The sequence below is a fragment of the Colletotrichum jinshuiense genome, chromosome 9 (genome assembly GCF_051148585.1).
Source record: "Colletotrichum jinshuiense chromosome 9, complete sequence".
NCBI classification, from domain to species: Eukaryota; Fungi; Ascomycota; class Sordariomycetes; order Glomerellales; family Glomerellaceae; genus Colletotrichum; species Colletotrichum jinshuiense.
In genome coordinates, this window is record NC_139316.1 from 932,751 (window position 1) to 952,400 (window position 19,650).

The 19,650-nt window shown below is 55.6% G+C and overlaps 5 protein-coding genes across 5 annotated transcripts; 3 read left to right on the top strand and 2 right to left on the bottom strand.

Moving 5' to 3' along the window:
* Positions 1-98: 98 nt before the first annotated feature.
* On the top strand, positions 99-835 carry EsH8_IX_000268 (mitochondria fission 1 protein; the record flags this gene model as incomplete). Its single annotated transcript, XM_083266604.1, has 4 exons — positions 99-114; positions 193-211; positions 300-393; positions 506-835. 4 exons carry the CDS (start codon positions 99-101, stop codon positions 833-835), a joined length of 459 nt encoding a protein of 152 aa, XP_083130169.1.
* A 782-nt stretch (positions 836-1,617) lies between these two features.
* Positions 1,618-3,441, bottom strand: EsH8_IX_000269 (RING-H2 finger protein; the record flags this gene model as incomplete). The annotated part of the gene is made up of 3 exons (XM_083266605.1): positions 1,618-2,665; positions 2,756-3,240; positions 3,298-3,441. 3 exons carry the CDS (start codon positions 3,439-3,441, stop codon positions 1,618-1,620), a joined length of 1,677 nt encoding a protein of 558 aa, XP_083130170.1.
* A 1,674-nt stretch (positions 3,442-5,115) lies between these two features.
* EsH8_IX_000270 (ankyrin repeat domain-containing protein) lies at positions 5,116-7,604 on the bottom strand (the record flags this gene model as incomplete). The annotated part of the gene is made up of 4 exons (XM_083266606.1): positions 5,116-6,157; positions 6,210-6,788; positions 6,849-6,873; positions 6,935-7,604. 4 exons carry the CDS (start codon positions 7,602-7,604, stop codon positions 5,116-5,118), a joined length of 2,316 nt encoding a protein of 771 aa, XP_083130171.1.
* Positions 7,605-10,165: 2,561 nt separating this feature from the next.
* Positions 10,166-12,883, top strand: EsH8_IX_000271 (transcription factor domain-containing protein; the record flags this gene model as incomplete). Its single annotated transcript, XM_083266607.1, has 2 exons — positions 10,166-11,748; positions 11,800-12,883. 2 exons carry the CDS (start codon positions 10,166-10,168, stop codon positions 12,881-12,883), a joined length of 2,667 nt encoding a protein of 888 aa, XP_083130172.1.
* Positions 12,884-15,072: 2,189 nt separating this feature from the next.
* Positions 15,073-16,050, top strand: EsH8_IX_000272 (uncharacterized protein; the record flags this gene model as incomplete). Its single annotated transcript, XM_083266608.1, has 1 exon — positions 15,073-16,050. One exon carries the CDS (start codon positions 15,073-15,075, stop codon positions 16,048-16,050), a length of 978 nt encoding a protein of 325 aa, XP_083130173.1.
* Between the last annotated feature and the right edge of the window lie 3,600 nt (positions 16,051-19,650).

Consider the following 19,650-nt stretch of genomic DNA (forward strand, 5'->3'; position numbering starts at 1 on the left):
CGCACGCGCCTCCAGTCGAAGCACCAAGGTGTAAACAAGAAAAAGAGGAGAAAAAGCTGTGCGTCGCACGAAGGCAACATCATCACGAAACCGCAACGATGGTCGACCTTCCCTGTAAGTCCCCTCCCCTCCCCGTTCCCGCCCAAACCGCGCCCGCCGGGAGTGGCACGACAGTGACTGACCTCCGCGCAGATGCTCTCGACGCCGAATCGTACGTTCCTTGCTCCCGTCTCTTCGGGCGCCCGCGCCCGCGAACTCCCGATCCCCGCCATGTGTTTGACTGACAACCGAATCCGCAGGCCCCTCAAGGCATCCGAGCTCCAGGTCCTCCGCGCCCAGTATGAAAAGGAAGGTGACTTGGTCGGCGTGCAAACCAAGTTCAACTACGCATGGGTATGCCATCTACCGTCTCCCTCTCTCCCTCCTTACCTCCCCCCCTTGAAACCTCTTCCCGCTTCCCTCCTGCTGCCATCACAACCGCTAACGCTGACCTCACGCAATGCAGGGCCTCGTGAAATCAGACTCCCGCAACGACCAGCAACTAGGCGTCCGCCTCCTCTCCGAGATCTTCCGCATCTCCCCCGAGCGCCGCCGCGAGTGCCTCTACTACCTCGCCCTCGGCAACTACAAGCTGGGCAACTACGGCGAGGCCCGCCGCTACAACGACCTCCTGCTCGAGAAGGAGCCCGCGAACCTCCAGGCCTCGAACCTGCGCCAGCTCGTCGATGACAAGGTCGCCAAGGAGGGCCTCATGGGCGTCGCCATCATCAGCGGCGTCGCCGTCGCCGCAGGCGTCGTGGGCGCCTTCCTCATGAGGAACGTCAAGAAGAGGTGATTTTCACACCTCGACTAGCAGTTTCGACCCACCGGGGTTTTTTCCCATAGCAAAGAATGAAGAACGAGAGAGCGTGTGAGAGAGAACGAGGAATACGACGGGTTTGGTGGAGGGCACAACACCAAAAAAAGGAACGACGGTATCGGAAGGGTGGCACGTGTGCGCGCGTGTTTATGTGTGTGTGTTTGAAATCCCCCCTTCAACCCCATTTTTGTTCTTCTCCGGTAATGTGTATTTGTATGGACATGACGACGGCTTTTTTCGGTGTACAGGCGCATACACAACTCTATTCCACCTTCAGAGCATTTTGTCACAGAAATAAAAACACATGTATGCAATGCTAGTCCCAGCTATGCATGGGGGATGTTTGCTGTACAGCACACGAACTTGACGGAACTACGGCCGTGTTTCTTTTCCTCGCGGCAAGGTCACCCGGGCATGTCAAAGTGGAGAAGAAGCGAGTGGTTTTCGTAATTATCATGCTCTGTTTCATTGTGAGGCCCTATCCTGCGCAGCCCTCACCATCATAAAAGTTGAAATGCCTCAAGCTGCTTTCTGCATCCTGGGCTGCCTTATTATTTACACAATACATGCCCCTGGAAGCATAGGGCTCCAGGACATGGTTCATTCGAAGGAGAAAAATGGCGTTAACGACTTATGCTCAACGCCGTCAACCAACTTCGTAATTTCGTTATTTGTCGCCGACCGACTCCATCTCGTGGGGCCCATCCGGCCCCTTGAAATGTGTGCTTTTGAAGTAGTTCTCATACCCAACGTCTATTTCAAGGCCTCCGTCGATCTCTTGTTGGGTCATTGTCTCCCGATCCCGATCCTCGGGAGAACTGGTTCCGAAGCCAGTTGAGTGGGCCATGGTTTGATCCAGTGTCCTGGTTGTTTTCGCGATCTCTGTCCCAGTTCGCGGACGATGGACTCCGCTGCCTGGATCGGAACGAATCCGAGTGGTGCTGCCGGAGGCTGGGGGGCGAGTGCGAGTCCCGTCGCGAACGGAAGCTGGACATTCGACCGGTCTCCTGGGGACGGGTGGGTAGATCGGCATTTGTAGGGTCGTCCCGGCCCGAGCTAGATCCTCCATAGAGGGGGAAGGGCACATCCCAGTCGGATATCGGTGATCTCTGTGGCCGCGTAGAGTCGGCAGGAACAGGCGGGGTTCTGTCAAAGTAGACTGGGCGGGAAGCAAAGGTCTGCGTTCCCCAGTGCCCAGGCATGCCAGGCGGCGCATCGCCCCAATCGAACGGTGCGTGAGAGCTACCGGAGGAGCCTGGTGCAGCATTGGGTGCACGTTGGGAAGTGTCATTGTTCGTATTGTTGGCCGAACTGCTTGGGTTGTTGTTGTTATTGTTACCGGTGCTGGTGCTGGGCTGCTCAATAGGCGTGCGGCAAATTGGGCAGGTGTTGTGCTCCTTCAACCACATAACGACACACTGGTCATGAAACCAATGCTTGCAGGGAAGCACTGTGGCGTCATCGCCTTCGCTGAAGTCATCGATGCAAATGGTGCACTCCGTCTTCCCGTCGGGGCCCAACATCTCCTTGTCTACCTTTTTGCGCTGTAGCTTGCTGAGCGCATCGTCAGTTGCGGGGGGCGCCGCGTTTGACTGTGGGTTTTGCTCCATCAAATTGGAAATGATACGGTCTAGCGCCTCCTGGGTGTAAACCGCATCACCATGCGAGGCGTTGGCTGGGTTGAGCATGCTGAGGATCTCATGAAGAAGTGCGGGCGCTCCACCAGGCGCCCGCTGTCCCTGGCCGGAACCTGGAACTCCGCCAGGTTGGGGAGGGCCGGCTCCGCCTAGGACGCTGCTGAAGATACTGGGAAGCTGGTTAGCGTTGGCTCTTATGGAAACCATCGTGATTCGAGGCCCAGATGGCGGCTGGCCACTGGGGTTAAGGCGGACGTACGACTGAAACGGATCGCCGCCAGGCCCGGTGGGTGAGCGGCTGTCCCCTGGATGAATGTGGATTGGTCCGGTAGCGATGGTAAAGCTCGTAGTACCACCGGGGCCTGCTCTATGGTAGGTGCGGACGTTGCCTCCGCCACCGAATAGCCCACCGCCGCCAAAGCCAGCAGGGCGGGTCTCGTCCGGTGGTCGGGGTGGCATGCCCATTCCAAAGTCGTTGACCATGTCAATGAAGCGCCTGATGATCTGGTCGCCATCGTTTGCATCTGGCGGCTGACGGGTGTTTGGAGACGGGCTTTGTCCTGGCCGCTGGGAGTTATCCCATATTGTTCGATGGACGACGAAGCCGCTAGGGCCGCGGTGTAAATGCTCCTCTATGTCGGCCTCCTCAGGGTCGGAATCTTCGTCATATCTGCCTCTGTGGCCTGGGGAGTCATGAAGCGGAGGACCATCCTCAATCTCTCTCGGGTCGTTCTCGGGGGAAACCTATGCGGTTGTTAGTGTATGTGGGGGAACGGCAGGGGGGAGGGTTCGGGGGCGTACTATTTCTGTGATCTCACTCTCGCAGCGAGGACACTGTAGGCCATGTTCGTCTTGCCACCACTCGTGCGAGCAGGCATGGCAGTAGACGACATCCCGACCAGCCGCAGCATCCAGGTGCCCACCCCTCGTGTTGTGGGACTCCATCTCAGCCTGGTTGCGTTGATAGGCTGCCAAGGTGGTCAGTCCAAGGCCTACAACGAGGCCAGCGGCTCGAAGTGCTCGGAACGCCAGAATGAATGATTTGGAAGGCGGGTTTGGGTGGCGGGGCTCTTGGGCGATGTCGCAATCTAGCAAAAATGCCAGGCGCTGGAGGTCCCGGAGGGTCGTTCCGCAGCACGCGATAAAAAGGGTTTGCAATGAACGGAAGAATATCGAACGATTCTCTTGCAGCGGGAATTCCCAACAGCTGTTTTACTGCCGAGAGTCGTAAACTGTTGTTGGTGTAGGACGCAGGCTAGCGACGTCAGCCGAATCGAGGTTGGGGAATCGTTATCGGTGGAGGTCGGAAGGCACGGTACACGCTACGACGGTGCTACTGCTGCTGCTGCTGCTGTACGTAAGGCAGGCAGGTGAGAGAAAGCCTGTGTGCAGTTCCGTCAGTACCACAGCCAGCGTTTTCCTTTGTGCACAAGGAGCGGCGAATTAAACGGATCTGGAGGTTGCCTCCGCAGTGCTGTACTCGGCATATATTTGGCGTCCGTGACTGGCTTGCACAGTGGTGGATGGAGTTCCTGAGCAAGACGTACCTAAGCTAAGCCATGTGCTATCAATGGAGAAGGTGCATGTCTCCAAGGAACGAAAGCAAAAGGTACGATCGCCAATGCGGAGCAGAAGAAGGTAGGAAAGGAAAGCGGTAAGAGAGGGGGCGTTGTTGGGATAAGGATTAGTGCTGTAACAAAGACAGCTCGCTGTTCGAGTGATGCAGGTTTCCAAGCCACCAGAAAAGAAGGACCTCCGTCACATCATCTGTAGTGCTCTGTTGGGGGAGGTGAGGTACCTTTTGGTGACGGGACAGTGCTACCACTGTAGGGAACGTGACGTTTGTGGTGGGGAGCATCATGGTGGGCACCTTTTCTTAGTAATCCCGCTTTGGAGGGGCCGAGGCCACGGCATTGAGATGGAATGTCTCCACTTTTAAGCTCCTCTTCCCTTCCACCGGTTTCGGTGTGGCGGTGCGTCACCTCCCTCACCTTACTTCATTTCATCATGGCCACACGGATCTCTCGTGTCAATCAGGTGCTACGACGCCCCCTCGATGTGATTCATTCCACCCTGGCTAACCCTGCCTCAGTCCGACCCGATAGTCAATCACACGCTCGTTGTTTTGAATACCACGCAATGCGGCTTGGTGTAGCTGATCGAATCCCTGGATTTGCCTCGAACGCGGTGTAGTCGTATTTACCTATGATACCCATGTCTCTGACATGCGGCTGCTTGTGGGGAACTTGGGCCTGGGTTTCCATGATGATTTTCCAATGAGTATTGAAATAAATGCTCATGTTCTGCCCCAGTATTCCGTGATCGTTTGTGACCCATACTGCCCCGGTTCCTTCCCTACTTAGCCAGCGAACATACCATAGGGCATCAGTTAAACTATGCTGCAAGCTGATCATTGTTGATCAAACACGAGGGTCGCAGCCGAATTTCTGGTTCCATTGGTCATTGTCCACATTGCTGTGTCATATTCATTATATAGCCCAGGAACCTGAAGTAGGGCGCGAAGCCATGCTCTCAGAGCTGGGGTGAGGAGCTAGCCTACCGTTGTCGACGCTGGGATTCCTTCATCTCGGTCATTGCCTCCTCGTACTTCGTACTCACTCATCCCACATTTCTCAAGAAGCCACCCCTCGGCCGGTAGGCTGTTTTTGCCTCACCCACGGCCATCCCGTTCATTACATCGATAACCTCGTTGATTTTTCGCGCATGCGCCAACTGTCGGCTGGTCTGCCCACTGGTGTCATAAAGGTCCGGGTCCGCCCCGGCCTCGAGCAACAACTTCGCGGCGTCCACGTTCCCCCTCCACATTGCCACAAACAGCGGGGGAGAAGAAAACCGCCCGCCTCTCTTGTCAAGGTCAACGTTGTATTCTGGTCTCAGAATCAGTTGCAAGATGGACGTCATGTTGAAGGATGCGGCGTAGTAGAGTGGCTCCGTGTCCCGGATGATATCAATTTCCGTCTGTTGCAAGAGAAACTGCACCCATGCCTCAAACGGTCCGCCGTTTTCGAGCTTTTTAGTCTCAAAAAAGTCGAGAATGAGTTGCTCGTCTGGTGTATCTAGGGGAAAGCGTTCGGAGTGAATGGGCCACATATAGGTGGCGTAGTCGAGCAGCGGGTACACCGCGAACCGGGCGTTGACCTGCCACAACGTGTCGACCGGGCCCAAAGTGAAGGGTTCGAGCTTGAGGTAAGCCAGACACTTGCGCATAATTCTGCCGTGAGACTCGACAGCGTCAAGTGCATATTCGGAGGCGCTGGATTTTCGGATCCAGTCCGATTGTAGAAAGGTCCGAATGGAGTCATGAGCAAGAGTGACAGAATGGTCACTAGCATGGATTAGACCCTGACAGATCTCTAGGATGACCGAAGGATCGGTAAACCTGCTATCGCTGTCGATGTCGGTATCGTGCTCTTCCAGGACAATGGCCTCAGCGAGCTCGTCAAGACGCAGGGGCCGGAGAGAGAAGCAAAGCCACGTAAGCGCCTCGCGAGTGGTCGCCCGATCCTGTTCGGGGATTCGGTTGAGAATACCAGCGTAAAACCCATTCAAAGAGGAGGGGATGTCGACGAGAGCCCTTCGTATGTCCCGTCCGGTACGGAGGGTACTGAGTCTATCCATGCAGAGACTGGCCCAACGGAAGCTGTGGAGCATGTCAGTGGAATTTGCTTGCCAAATCAACAAAGAATACATACGTTCCGTCGGCCTCTGACACAACCTTCATCCTGATCTCGTCTCTGATCCTGGGGCTCAAATTCTGGAAGCCGTGCTCGGTGGCAAGCCTGTTTGCCACATACAGCTCGATGTCGAGGTCGATAGCGACGGTACTCATGTGTCTGACGTATATACTGGGGTCGGGCTGTGCGGGCCCGCGTGTGCAAGTAAGCAGCACGCGAAGGTTGGAGTACCTCGAGCATAGGGTCATCAAAACTTTAACAATCAAGGACTCGTAGCCTGTCTCATTGAGAGCGTCGATCATAAGGTAGAAGACATCAAAATGGCTGAGAGCCTCGCCCATGACGGTATAAATCTGGTCGACGGATAGGTTGTTTTGTGGAATCAGAGTCTTTCCTGACTTTCTCAAAGGTCGAATGTGTTCGAGGACTTCGGGCTTCGTTGCTGCTATCTGCGCTAGGATGGAACCGAAGACGTTGGGAACGGCTTGGGAGGCTGCATCGTCCAGAGAGCAGCAGTGGAAGCCCACGCCGGTATTGGGCATTTTTTCTGAGATTCCAGTGTCCGACTGTTGTCGAAGCTCTTCTACGAGATGCAAGCTAGAAGGTGTAAGCTGCGCCCCAAGGTAATAAAAGGCGACTGAAGTTCAACTCTCTTACAAAAGAACAGTTTTGCCCGAGCCCGCTGGCTAGTGTTAGCTGGGCACCAAACCTGCTTATTCCTGCACCGAAGGAAGCCAACTCACACCGCCCGGTTATCCAGAATACTGGCCATTCCGTCGGCCCGCCTTTATGCCAAATCGAGAATTGGTCATCATGTATCCATCTCCCGGTGCCTGGTGCACGATCAGACCTGGAACTGATCAGCTTGTCCTCGCTGTCGATGGGGGACAGCCACTTCAACAAGTCAGCCGTCTCATCAAGCATGCGTTCCATATTCCGGTTGATGATTTCCTCGTGGACTAAGGCAGTCAGCTTCTGCGTCTCAGCGAAGACGGCCGACGTAGTGTCGAGCGATTCTCTCATGAGAACCATGGTAAACCATGTCTTGGCCCTCTCCACGGTACTCAGGTATTTATCGACATCACCCTGGCGAAATGGCCAGACCAGACTCTGTGCAGCGCGGCCTATGGAAGAGCTCTTGGGCGTACCCAGCTTCTTTTGTATGGCGGCAAGAGTTTCCTGGGTCATTGCAAGCATGGACTGGACCTGGGCCTTTAACGGACTATCCATGTCCAAATTGGTCTTGTTCTGTACATTGAAGTGCTCCAGGGCCCCCTTGAGAGCGAAGAGCTCCTGTGTAAGCTTGCGAATGTCATCCTTGGCGCTCTTGACGGCGGCGACGAAAGCGCAGAGACGTTCAACAACCTCGGTGATGCAGAGGGCAACCTCTATGATGGAAAGCGCCTCGGCCATTGGGTCGCAGAATCAGATTAGGGTTGGGCTTTTGCCACGAACTCGTTCTATCTTGACACTAGACGTCAGTGAATGTGGCCATAGCTTTGAATTGAGGCCTGTTTATTCAGAAAGACCGCTAAGCAAACACTAATCGTAGCTTAGGGTTTTGAACAGGGCAGCGAGGCGAAGCGTCTCCTGCCAACCAGGGGTGTGTGGCAACAGATACAACTCTGAGCCAAGCGTGGCTGGAGGGGAGGGGTTCGTGAAGCTGGGAGCCGATAGGCGGCAGACGAGTTGGTGCGGAATGAATCAAGGCGGTTCTCGAACGTTTGATGGTGATGGTGATGAGGGCTGGTCCTTGAGCGGGGGAAGGGGTGCCCCTCGCGCGGGACGGGGCCTGGGAAATGGGATTCAGTGCTGGGAAGGTGGGGGGTTGTGCGAACTGTGGAGAAGAGTGGCACGTGCACGTCTAGCGAGACCTTAAATTCTGAAGTGCAATGTGTCAGGGCACTAACACTACGAACCCCTGTCCGCCATCGTCGAAAGGGCAGGCGCTCCAGGCGGGAGATATACAACGTAGTGCAGAGTGCTATGTGCAGATATGCTGCGATATTGAAGCCTACGGGTACGAAAACAATGCGTATGAGATGCTGATGCACACTGCCAATGATAACAACAATTCGCATGCGACGAAGGACTTGTCGAAGAAGAGTTGGCCCCCAGAAGTCGGCGTTGCATCGTGACATGCCGCAGCGCCGGTTCCCAGTAGAGTCCATTGGTTTGGGTCCTTGGCATCTGACCTAGGCAAACCTGCCAGGCATACTGCATATACTACTGTGTAGTATGTGTTTAGGTTGTACATAGCTTCACCATGCTATGAATCACAGACACAGAAAGAAGGAAAGGGAAAGGGGGGGCGGATATGGGGTTCCCAAGTGGGCCGGGGATTTACTCTGAAGAAAAGTGAAGAACTCCCGTGACGCAGATTTCAGCCCTTTCCTCTACTATTTTCGGTTCAAAGTTCCGGGGCCAGCTAGGTACATTAGAGAGCAATGTAATATAAACCACATTAGTAAGTAGTGAAGGTGTTTCAAACAAGGCTACTTGAAATACTGTATAGCATAGTGTATAGCGTGTCACTGGCCTTATTGTCGCCGAGACGTGGGAAACCCCACATTAGCTGTCTGCATTGCAGCATGACAAGGTTGCTCCCTCCTTGCCGGCTCTTCTCCCAATTCGTGCAGCGACGGGCCGCGGAGGTGTTCGCATCGTCCCCAGTCGCGACCACTGCCAGAAAAAATCCTTTTTCTCTCTTTCCCGCGTTTGCGAGAAGTGCCAGGTATTAAGGTGTGATTTGCAAGCAAAAACGAGTTGGCTGGTTAGTTGCCTTGGAGTCATTACCGGTGTCGGAACCGGAATAGACGCCGCTCAGTTGCCGCCAGCTTTTCTCTTCACCACTCTGCGTACTATTACCTACCTAGTTGATTACACAATACACAATACGGATACAGGCCAAGTGCGCCATACCTACCTAGCATTACCGGTACCACAGCCTGCCCCTCCACCAACGCAAATCGTCCCCCGTCCGGTCGGTCCCCCAGATCGCCCAGTCCATCGGGGCCAAATCTCGCCCAGCGCGCCGTCAAGTCACAGGCTGTGGATTTCTCATCTCGCCTCCTCCCAGACTCTGTGCTTTCCAAACTTTGTATGACAAACATCGTTGTACACCTCCTTACAACCACGCCAGCGCCAGCCCCTACTCTTGTTCTCTCCCACTACTTCCCCCCCTTCTCTCTCACTGCCCTGTCTAGCCGCCCCCCCTCCCTCCCCAATTTCAGCACTGCGGTTTATTCGGTACGCGCCGAAGGAAGTCGCCCTTTCCTTGTACGTAATATGCAGCTACCCCCAATGCTTATGCAATACCGCCGTGTTCCCCTTCCCAGCCGGCGTCCGCAAGGGCGCCCGAGTGGCACGCCGCCAGAACCACTTCTGGCTTTCGGCCTGGCCGCTATTCTCAGTTGACTTTCTTTTCCCCTCATGAGGCCATATTCTGATGTCTGCAGATTCTTGAGGGCTTGTGTCGCAACGCAATAAATACTCGAGCTTCGGCCCGAGACAACAACGTTCCGAAAGCGTGCGTGAACTGCCCATGGCACTTTCAGGAGACAACGGCAGTCCACCAGTCTTTAACTCCCGTTACTGAGCCAAGCCACCTCCCAACTCTCTTCTCACCTGTTATCAGACACCCGCGCCAGTCTGCATACCCTGCACGCCCAATCCCCGGCCGCTTCTTTATCTTAACGACAGGGTACCTCTGTTGATCGAGACTGAGGCGCCCGCATCCCCCCCTCTCCACGCTCCCGCCCGTCTCTTTGGTCCCCTCATCGGCACCGGCATCGTCATCTCACAGCCTTTCCTAGTCCGGTGGGGCCTGCTGTCCGTCAGCTGCTGCCGTCCTTCATCCGTCCCTGGGATTGTGTCCCCATCAGATTCTTACATCTCCGCCCCGCCCTGCACTGGACCCAGCATCTCCGGCCCTTCCTTCAACGTCTTTTCCATTAGCCGGCGGATCATTCAATATGGAGGACGAAGATCCCCAAATGCTACTTTCTACCTCTGTCGGCTCACTCACCAACCCCGCTGCATCCGCCTCCGCGCCGCAAGCGAATAAGAAGAAGCCGCGAAGGGGAGGCGACTCGGCTTCGCAGAAGCGACGCTGTGTAAGCACTGCTTGCATCGCCTGCCGACGGAGAAAATCGAAATGCGACGGCGCCGTGCCCAGTTGCGCCGCCTGCGCCAGCGTCTACGGCACCGAGTGTGTCTATGACCCCAACTCGGACCACCGCCGGAAAGGCGTCTACAGAGAAAAGATTGACAGCATGAAAGCACGGAACTCGACACTGCAAATTCTTATTGAGGCCATTCTCAATGCCAATGAAGACGAGGTCCCCGACATTGTGAAGAGGATCAGGACATGTGACAGCCTCGACACCGTCGCCGAGCAAATCTTGAAACAAGAAACTCTAATCCAAGAAGCCGAGGACAACGACAACGGAGATGACGGGTACACAATCGATATGCCCTTTGAGGGTGAGAGGGAGCTTGCCCGCAAAATGGGCGAATTGCGCCTTGAAAACGGCTCAGTACGCTTCATCGGGGGAACATCCCATCTCATCTATCTCGGCGACTCGGCCGATGCCAACACAAACGAGCCAGAGTCCGACGCGAACCTCGCCAACGAGGATCCCGTCATGACCTGGACAAGAGTCACTCAGGATAAAGAGCTCATCGCCCATCTAATGAACATGTACTTCAACTGGCATTACACATATTTCACGACACTATCAAAGACGCTATTCTATCGAGACTTCCTCAGAGGGAAGCACGGAGCACAGCACAAGGGGACCGTGTATTGCTCGCCGCTGTTAGTGAACGCCATGCTGTCGCTCGGGTGCCATTTTACAAGCGTGCCGGGGGCGTACGGCACGCCAGGTGACAGCCGGACAAAGGGCGACCACTTCTTCGCCGAAGCAAAACGGCTGATCGTCGAGAACGATGAGTACGAACACCCAAGGCTCACTACGGTTCAGGCCCTTGCGCTCATGTCCGTTCGGGAAGCTGGATGTGGACGTGAGGCCAAGGGATGGGCGTACTCTGGCATGGCGTTCCGGATGGCCCAGGACATCGGTTTGAACTTTGATGACGGCGGAATGTCTCCTGACAAGGAAAACCTTGGCGAACATGCCGTTGATGCCCGGAGGATGACCTTTTGGGGCTGCTTCCTTTTCGACAAGGCGTGGTCCAATTACCTTGGCCGACTGCCGCAGATACCGAAAAACTCGTACAACGTTCCCAAGTACGACGTCTTTCCCAACGAAGATGCAGAGCTATGGGCACCATATACAGATGCTGGTTTCGACCAAACCTGTAGTCAGCCATCAAGAACGCGGGCCATAGGACTACAGCTCTCGAAACTCTGCGAAATTAGCAGCGATTTGCTGTTATTCTTCTACCACCCCAACCATATCGGCCGCTCGAGCGGGAAGTCAGTTGAGCTCAAGAAGCTGAGTGAGCTGCACCGGAGGCTCGAGGAATGGCGAAAGGAGCTACCAAAGGAGCTGGAGCCCAAGGAGGGGCAACTTCCAAATGTTATACTCGTGCAGTAAGTTTGCGGCCAACATGTGACGAGTTTTTTTGCGCTGACGATGTACAGCATGTTCTTCCACCTCCAGTACATCCACCTGTTCCGGCCCTTCTTGAAGTATACGCCCGCAGCATCGCCGCTTCCGTCGCACGTCTCGCCGAGACGGATATGCACAGCCAACGCGGGCGCCATTTCCAAGTTGATGCGTTTGTATAAAAAGACATGGAACCTGCGCCAGATTTGCAACATCGCCGTTTACATGATCCACAGCGCCTGTACCATCCACATGCTCAATCTGCCGGAGAAGACGGCCAAGAGAGATATCATTCATGGTATCAAGCACCTCGAGGAAATTTCCGAGGACTGGCTTTGCGCAAGACGGACGTTGAGTATCATCAGCGTATTGGCACGTAAGTGGAACGTGGAGCTCCCAGAGGAGGCTTCAGCTGTCCTGAAGCGAACGGATGAGAAGTATGGCACATTCAACACGTCCGATGTACCCTCACCCCATTCGAACATTACTACCTCGCCATCACCACCAGAGCAACCCGTTTTGCCAACTACGGGCAAACCGGACCTGTACAACTCACTCGACCAATATACCCAACCCCAAACCAACCAACACGACGTGACATCTAGCCAGGCCGATCTGCTCATGGCGAGTGCATCCCTGGCCCAAATCAGCGGTGCGAGACCGCCATCCAGGCAGCCGCTTGCCACCAACAGCTCCGGCATGAGCATGGCACCTGATTCCCTCGGCGGCTGGTCTCAACCTGAGCTCACCCAGGCGATGCCAAGCTATCGACAGCAGCAGCAGCAGCAACGTTTCAACGCCATGGGCAACAGCTTAACACCATCGCAAACAAGCCGTTCCCGTCCAAACGCGCGGCAGGTATCGCCCAACCAAGTTTTCCAAGGCCTGGACCAGGACTGGTTCCTCAACGACGGTGCCAAGTGGCACCAGAACTTTGAAGCGTGGAACATGACCGCCGGCCCCGGCCCTGGTATGCCAACCAGTGATCAGATGTTCATGTTCCAGGGTGGGGGCAACACCATGCCGCCGCCACGGCAGTCGTCCGAGGACAGCGCCAGCCCCAACTTTGATAATTTGAATTCACTTAACAACAATGGATGGCTTCCGGGTCTAGACTAGAGGTCGGTACTCGGAAGTTTACGTCTGGGGAAGGGCCGAAGTTAAGTACACTACGTACGGAAAACCGCATATAGTCGTGGCCGTGCTTATCCACCGAGAGTGCACTTGCTTTCCTTTTCGTTTCGTCCGAAAAATTCCTGTTGTCTAGACAATGCATCTCGCATTTCGTCACATATTTCGCCTGGAGCAATCAGTGGAGAGGGAAGGTCCGGAGACACGAAACGAATATCATGTATAGGGAGGGTGTGTGGTTTTAGCAGGCAAATGTATCAATGAATATCTTTTGGATTTCCCCGTCACTCCCCTGACAAGCATCGTCATATCAGGGCAAAAATGAAGAGGAGGTAAGTAAAGATCTCGGTTGCTCGCTGCTAGCCTGAACGACAAGTCGCAGACATTGTCTCGTTTTTGTTGGCGCTGGCAACTGTTTTGTCATCTGGTTACGGCGAAGCCAGGACCGCTCTGAGAAGGTGTAGAAAAGCAAGACGGGTAAAGGTAGCTTGAGGAGCCTCTTCGCTGGGTGCTGATCAGACGACCAGGGTTCGTCTCTCGGATCTTCCGTCTGATTCCCACGGTATATCCATATACTGTCCTGAAATGACCGCAGCTAATGAAGTAGAATCAAAATATGAAGAACGGAAAACCCCAGGGGAGACCTATGGTGTCACCTAGAAATCCAAACAACAAACCCAAGAGAGGGGAGGTCTTGAATGCTTCCAGCCCAAGGTGTATGCAGTCATTGGCAATGCAAGTCAGTGGCCGTCGGTGGATAGCCACGATCGAGGTCCATCCTGCCAGCCCGCATCCAGTCAATATTTCCCCCATGGTCGTCACATTCACAATCCCTTCTAATACCTTTCCGCACCCCCATCCCTCCAGTTTACAAAACCAGCTCGCCAAAACCCTACCGGTACTTGCCTGAACTCTTTTATGTGACGGAGGGCATGTGGAAGACTTGCGAAGGTACCATGATTGGACGTCAACGTGAGCGGCTAGGAATAACAAACGGGGTCGGATTTGAGGTTCCTTGCCTGCATCAGTGCTTCCATAGAGGTAGAGGCGCCGTTACGAGTGGTGAGCCTGGCGAGTATATACGCTAGCTGAAGCATAAGCACAGACAACGGCATTTACGCACTACTTTGCAGCAAATAACCATTATGCTATGAGTGAATGGAGTCATGCTCTTTGGACATCGGTAAGAGAGGCGAAAATGGCTCGGAGAACGTCGTGGGACAACTTCTTCGGCCGTCTAAGGCGCCGTGAACAAACGGGACTATTCATATGGACCGCCTAGCAATCAGGCAACTCGATTGGCCCTCCAAAGAGCACATGCGTTGAAAGAACAAGAAAAGCCTGGATTGCCTGGACTCGCCTCGGGCCCCCGTTGCCACTCAGCCATCGAGCGTTGGCGACCTCACAACAAAGATTTGAGTTGCTGGACACTCTCTCGTTATTTTCCGAGGATGAATCTGTTCGTGTATAGTTACGAGGCGGAACGGATTAAACCCCGAGGAAAATCGACTTCGAGTTGTGAAATGAGTCGGCAGACGCATGGCCGCCACGCCGATTGCGGAAGCCTGCGTCTTTAGCAAGGCCACACCCGAGGGCCGCCATCTCAGTTGCACCCCATTAACCCTCGTTGTACCCAATGGGCCGACGCAACAAACATGAAAACTAGAAAATCGACCAAGGATTTTCCATAGAGTCCTCCGAGACTCAGGCACATGTAAAGTCGGACATCCAGATCAGAGAATGGTGGTTCATCCAAACCACCACAATTTGGCCGGTGTGATGACGACAGCGGGGTAGCTCTGCAGGAACCCCGCCAGAGAGGCTCGACTCACCTGTGAATCCCACTCCGCCGCAGCGTCCAAGACATGAGAAAAAGCCAGAGGAAGAAGAAGACCCAAACAAATATAGATGCACGCAAATAAACAGCAGTACTCCCAAAATCAGTTCGCCCTCATGACGTGCACTTTCAATCACCCACGTCGACGCGGGGACTCGCTGACGGAGCTGGGGGGGGCCCAATGATGAATCATTGACAAAAGCACCGCTCTCGCCATCCCAAAAACCTCATACGACATTTAAATGCCGGAAAAAAAACCTCCCCACCTTCATACCATCAGATACATACGACTTACCGTCAGACGCCTACGACCTCGGCCAAAGACAACACCGAACGGCTCATGAATCCCGCCCGAAACCTGAGCAGCCGCCTAAGCCAGCTAAGCCAGCACCTCGCATCGCCCTCGCGCGCAATGTCGTCGTCGTCCTCCTCCACGCCAGCCGCCTCGCCGGGCCCGGCGCCGTGGCGCTCCGCCTTCCTCAAAAACGTCACCGAAATGGCCTCGCCCGAGTTCACCCTTGCGACGCTGCACCAAACCTCGGGCCCGACCGCCGCCGCCGCCGCAGCCTCGCCCTCGCCGCGCCTCCGCACCGTCGTCTTCCGCGGCCTGTGGGCGTCGCTCCCCGTCAACCCCAAGAACACGGCCGAGCTCAACCCGCCCGTCTACGAGAGCGACCTGCTCACCCTGACCACGGACGCCCGCATGGCCAAGCTCCCGGACCTCCTGGGCCCCGCGGCCCCGGCGGCCGGCGGCCCCGTCGAGGCCTGCTTCTGGACCGACGCAAAGGTGCAGTGGCGCGTGCGCGGCGAGGCCTTCGTCCTCGGCCCGGACGTCGACGACGACTCCGCGGCGGCCGCGGCGCTGCGCGAGGCCCTCCAGGCGAGGATGCGGCGCGTGCCGCCCGCCGAGGCCGAGAGGCGGAGGCGCGAGGAGCTGCCGGAGGGAGGCAGGGCCGTGGCCGGGGGCGACGGCGACGGCTGGAGCTTCGGCCGCGAGGTGACGGCGCACTTTGGCAACCTCAGCCCGATGATGCGCGGCACGTTCCGCAACCCGCCGCCGGGCACCCCGCGCGGGACGAACCCGCCCGACGACAGGCTCAAGCTGGGCCAGAAGGTCGAGGACCTGCACGACGAGGTGGCGCGGGCCAACTTCCGCGTCGTGGTCATCGTGCCGGCCGAGGTGGACCGGACGGACCTGAGCGACGCGGCGGACCCGCGCCGGTGGCTGTACCGGTTCGTCGGCGCGGGGTCCGGCGGCCAGCCGGCGGATGGCGCGGAAAGGTCAGACGGTTGGGACAAGATCGAGCTGTGGCCGTAAGGGGGGCGTGGAGAGAAGGGGGGCAGGCAGGGTGGTTGGTTCTGTTGGAGCACGCTGATGGGCGGGCGGGGGAGATGGGAGCGAGGTATCCGTATTCGTAGATTACTTGGCTATAGATGCGGGTGGTACCAACAAAAATAACCTCCAACAATGCTTCCAACAACGCTTCCAACAACACTTCCAACAACACATATTGCAGCGTCTACACAAAAACAAAATAGCATCGTTGTACTGTGCCCAACATGTCCCTCGGTCTCGGTTCGCCGTCGTACAATCGACTCCAACACGCAGACTGTATCACGGGAGAGGGGGACTGACAAGCGGCAGCCAACCCAGATCACTCCCGGCGTCCGTGCAGAGAGAAAACCTGCGAAGGGTGGCTCACAATCAACTGATGGCGAACCACCCAGGCCGTGCCGTGCCGTGCTTACGCTCCCTCACCGGTCGATCCAAAGGGGACAGGTACATCGTCCCGCCCATATTGCGCGCTTTGCCCGACGCACAGGGGGGTTGAAGTGACCCCCGACCGAAGTAAGCCGGCAGGTAGTGGGCGGAAAGCTCCCCCTTTGGGACAATGCCGCGTCCGACGGCCCTGTAGCGTTGCGCGGGGGGAGGGACATGATGTTCTCCTCGCATGAGGTAGGTGAATTGGCCTAGGCAAAGGCGCTTTTCTTGTTTGTCACATATCATGGAGCCTGCCGTATTCCACGGCCGAGGTGAGAGCTCACCCCCCTTCTAACGCTTGGGCTGCTTGTGTGGTGCCGATACGGTTCCTACGTAAGCCCGGCTGAAAGCAAAGCAAAGACGGCTTTCTGCTGCTCGTGTCCCCCCTTCCACAGTACCGGGGGGCGGAAGAGGGGACTTTGTTGGAACGAGCTCCTGTTCAATGTTCGCCGCCACTGGTGTCCACTGCAATTCCAAACTCAGTGGAGGGAAATCGAGAGACATCTTCTGACAGAGAATCATCTCGAAGGTTGTTCATGGATAGCCCTGCCACGAGCCACATGGCATTTCCGATCAGGACAGACAGGCCTCTCCATCTCGCAAGCCACCTTGTCCCTGGTGCCTCGACAGAATTGACAACCAAACAAAAAAGCGGCGCGACTTTGGGAGCGAAATGAAGAGACCTGTGTGCATATCCATCTTAGCTGGCCCTCTCGTTGCTACACAATAATGAGCGGGTTTCCCCTCCCGAATAGGGCCAAACCACCGACCAGTGGGTGAGCAACTTCAGCACCCCAGGGCTGAGCATCAAGCTCTGAGTGGCAGACGCTAACAAACGATAACCAGCCCCCCTTCTCTCTTGGCCTGGTCCTTGACACGAAAACTTCGTAAACGAAAGCCGGTCTCCATGGCTAGTCATTCATTCCACATGGCAGCCATGCAAGCCCTTAGCCGCAAAGGAGACTGGTCCCCACCCCGGATCTATGAGCACTGCATCCGCGAGCCCTTGGCGTCGGCCGTCATTTGCGCGTAGCGTGATTGCAGGGAGGAAGAGCGAAAGTGGGCGAGGGAAAGAAAAACAAATAAAAAATAAAAATAAAAAAGGGCGTGGAGCGGGTTCTTTTCCACCCTCTGTTTCGATATCCTGGCGGGTCATACTCTGGAGACACGAAAAGGACAGTTGATCATACCATCCAACCCCCTCCCCTCCACGAAACTAGTGTGCGTCCCCGATTGAGACGCTAGGTTGTGAAAATGAGCCCTGCCCTACGACAGCAACTTGGACGGCCGGCCGTTTCATTCCTTTCGAGGAAGCATTGCATGCTTACTTACGCGCGGGTATGTAAGGCAGAGGTAGGTGTTAGACCAAGGATTGGGCTGCAGCTAGCGATCGGTGTTCCCAGCTACACTACGCTACATACCAGAGTAGTAGGTGGTGGACGGGTGTGAGCGGGAACGCGCGGAGTTCACTTGCAGCGAACGAAGAAAAAAACAGCCATTATCTGACTCCGTCATGAGCCGGGGTTGTAAAAACTCTAAACCGCACGAGGGCAAGTAATGCTTTCCGTACGCCGCCGATACAGAAAAGGGCTCAACAATGGCATCGCCGTGCGCCCTGGACGCTTCGCTGTCTTCCGTGATTTCCCACGTGTGAAAGTTGTTGACGATGCGAAGGGGTGACGTGAGCTGCCGAGGCTGGCTTCGTTCATCTCCGTGGGATGTAACCCAATAGAAGGCGTTCCGGCACCCGTATTCCTCGCCTAGCCGCCGATGCAGCATCACGGGATCAGGTACTGTGGGTGAATGGAGCAGAAGTGCCTTGATTTGTTGGTTCGGGCCCTCATGCACTTGGTGTTTGTCGATAAATCGGGGGAGTAAACTGTCCCGCCTTATTGCTGGTTCTCATCACCGCCCAAAGGTGACATCGCCGGTCGATCTTGTAGAACATTATAGTAGGTGGTGCTGAACACACAATACGTTTTAACGTGGTTCCATGCGAACAAGCGGTGACTCATCGAGTGCCCGCCATTTGAACAAGAACCTCAGACCAGCTTGGCGTAGTCTTTGCTCCGTCGTGGTCAACGTTGAACTGCAAAACGATCCTGCAATGGTTTATCGCGCGCGTGCGCCGTTGCCAGTCAATTTTAAGTTGCCGATATCGTAAACCAGCCAAGGTTCTTCCATGGCCATCTCGAACATGTACGCGTACTCGTTCGGGTCTCAGACCACCCCGGGAACCGATTCTCGCTCGAATAAGTTCCGATGATAGAGCTGAATTGGGCATCGCTGACCAGCAACACGAGACACAAATGTTGTGCTCTTCCGGTTGATCCCTGGTTAGTAGTAGTGTGAGAGTTGGCTGCGAGGTGCCGTTTTAGGTTCGCAAACCACTCCGGAGATGGGCTGACGCTGCATATTGCAACGCGTAAGGCTACAAACAGGCACGGAAGATTCGACGCCAACTCGAGGAGGAATTCCTGACACGCGCGGCCACTACAGCCCGCAAGCTGCGTTGTCTCTCTCAGATCGAACGCGACGCTGGATCGAGCTCCGAAGAACCATCCCCTCAGCATGCCTTTCATGATGCATACCGCCCTGTGGAGTCAAATATGTGTGCCGCCATTCTGCGTCAGGGAGGTATGGGTGTGTGGGCGCGCCGACGTTGCTTTTGTATACTCCAGGGGGCTTCACCGTCGTTTTCAATCGGGGGGTATCCAGGACCGTTCCGACCCTATCGCATTATTATTGGTAGGTTCTGTACTGGAGCCGCATAGCAAATCCGACCCCGTGAGTTCCCAGGGCATTTGTGCCCTGCCCAACCTGATTGCAGCGGGCGTGCGACAATCTTGCTGAAAAAGTTATACAGCGTTTATTTAATTTTACCTGGAATATTTGGAGGTGTGAGTTTCCTCTGCCGTAGTTCTCTCATCCATTTTGCATTTTGGATGACGATGATGTATGAATAGAAGACTGGCGATGGGCCAAAAGAGCTGTTTGCCCAACGGCATTCCACGGCCTGTGATCCGGGGTTTGTGCTCATCAGTAAAACCTCAGGTGCTGCCCCCGGCAGGCAAGAAGGCCGGGTTAGGCTGGGGCCGCTGGCATTTCCCGAGTCAATTCCTTGATATGAAGTTGATAGCTTAGCGTCAGTGCCCG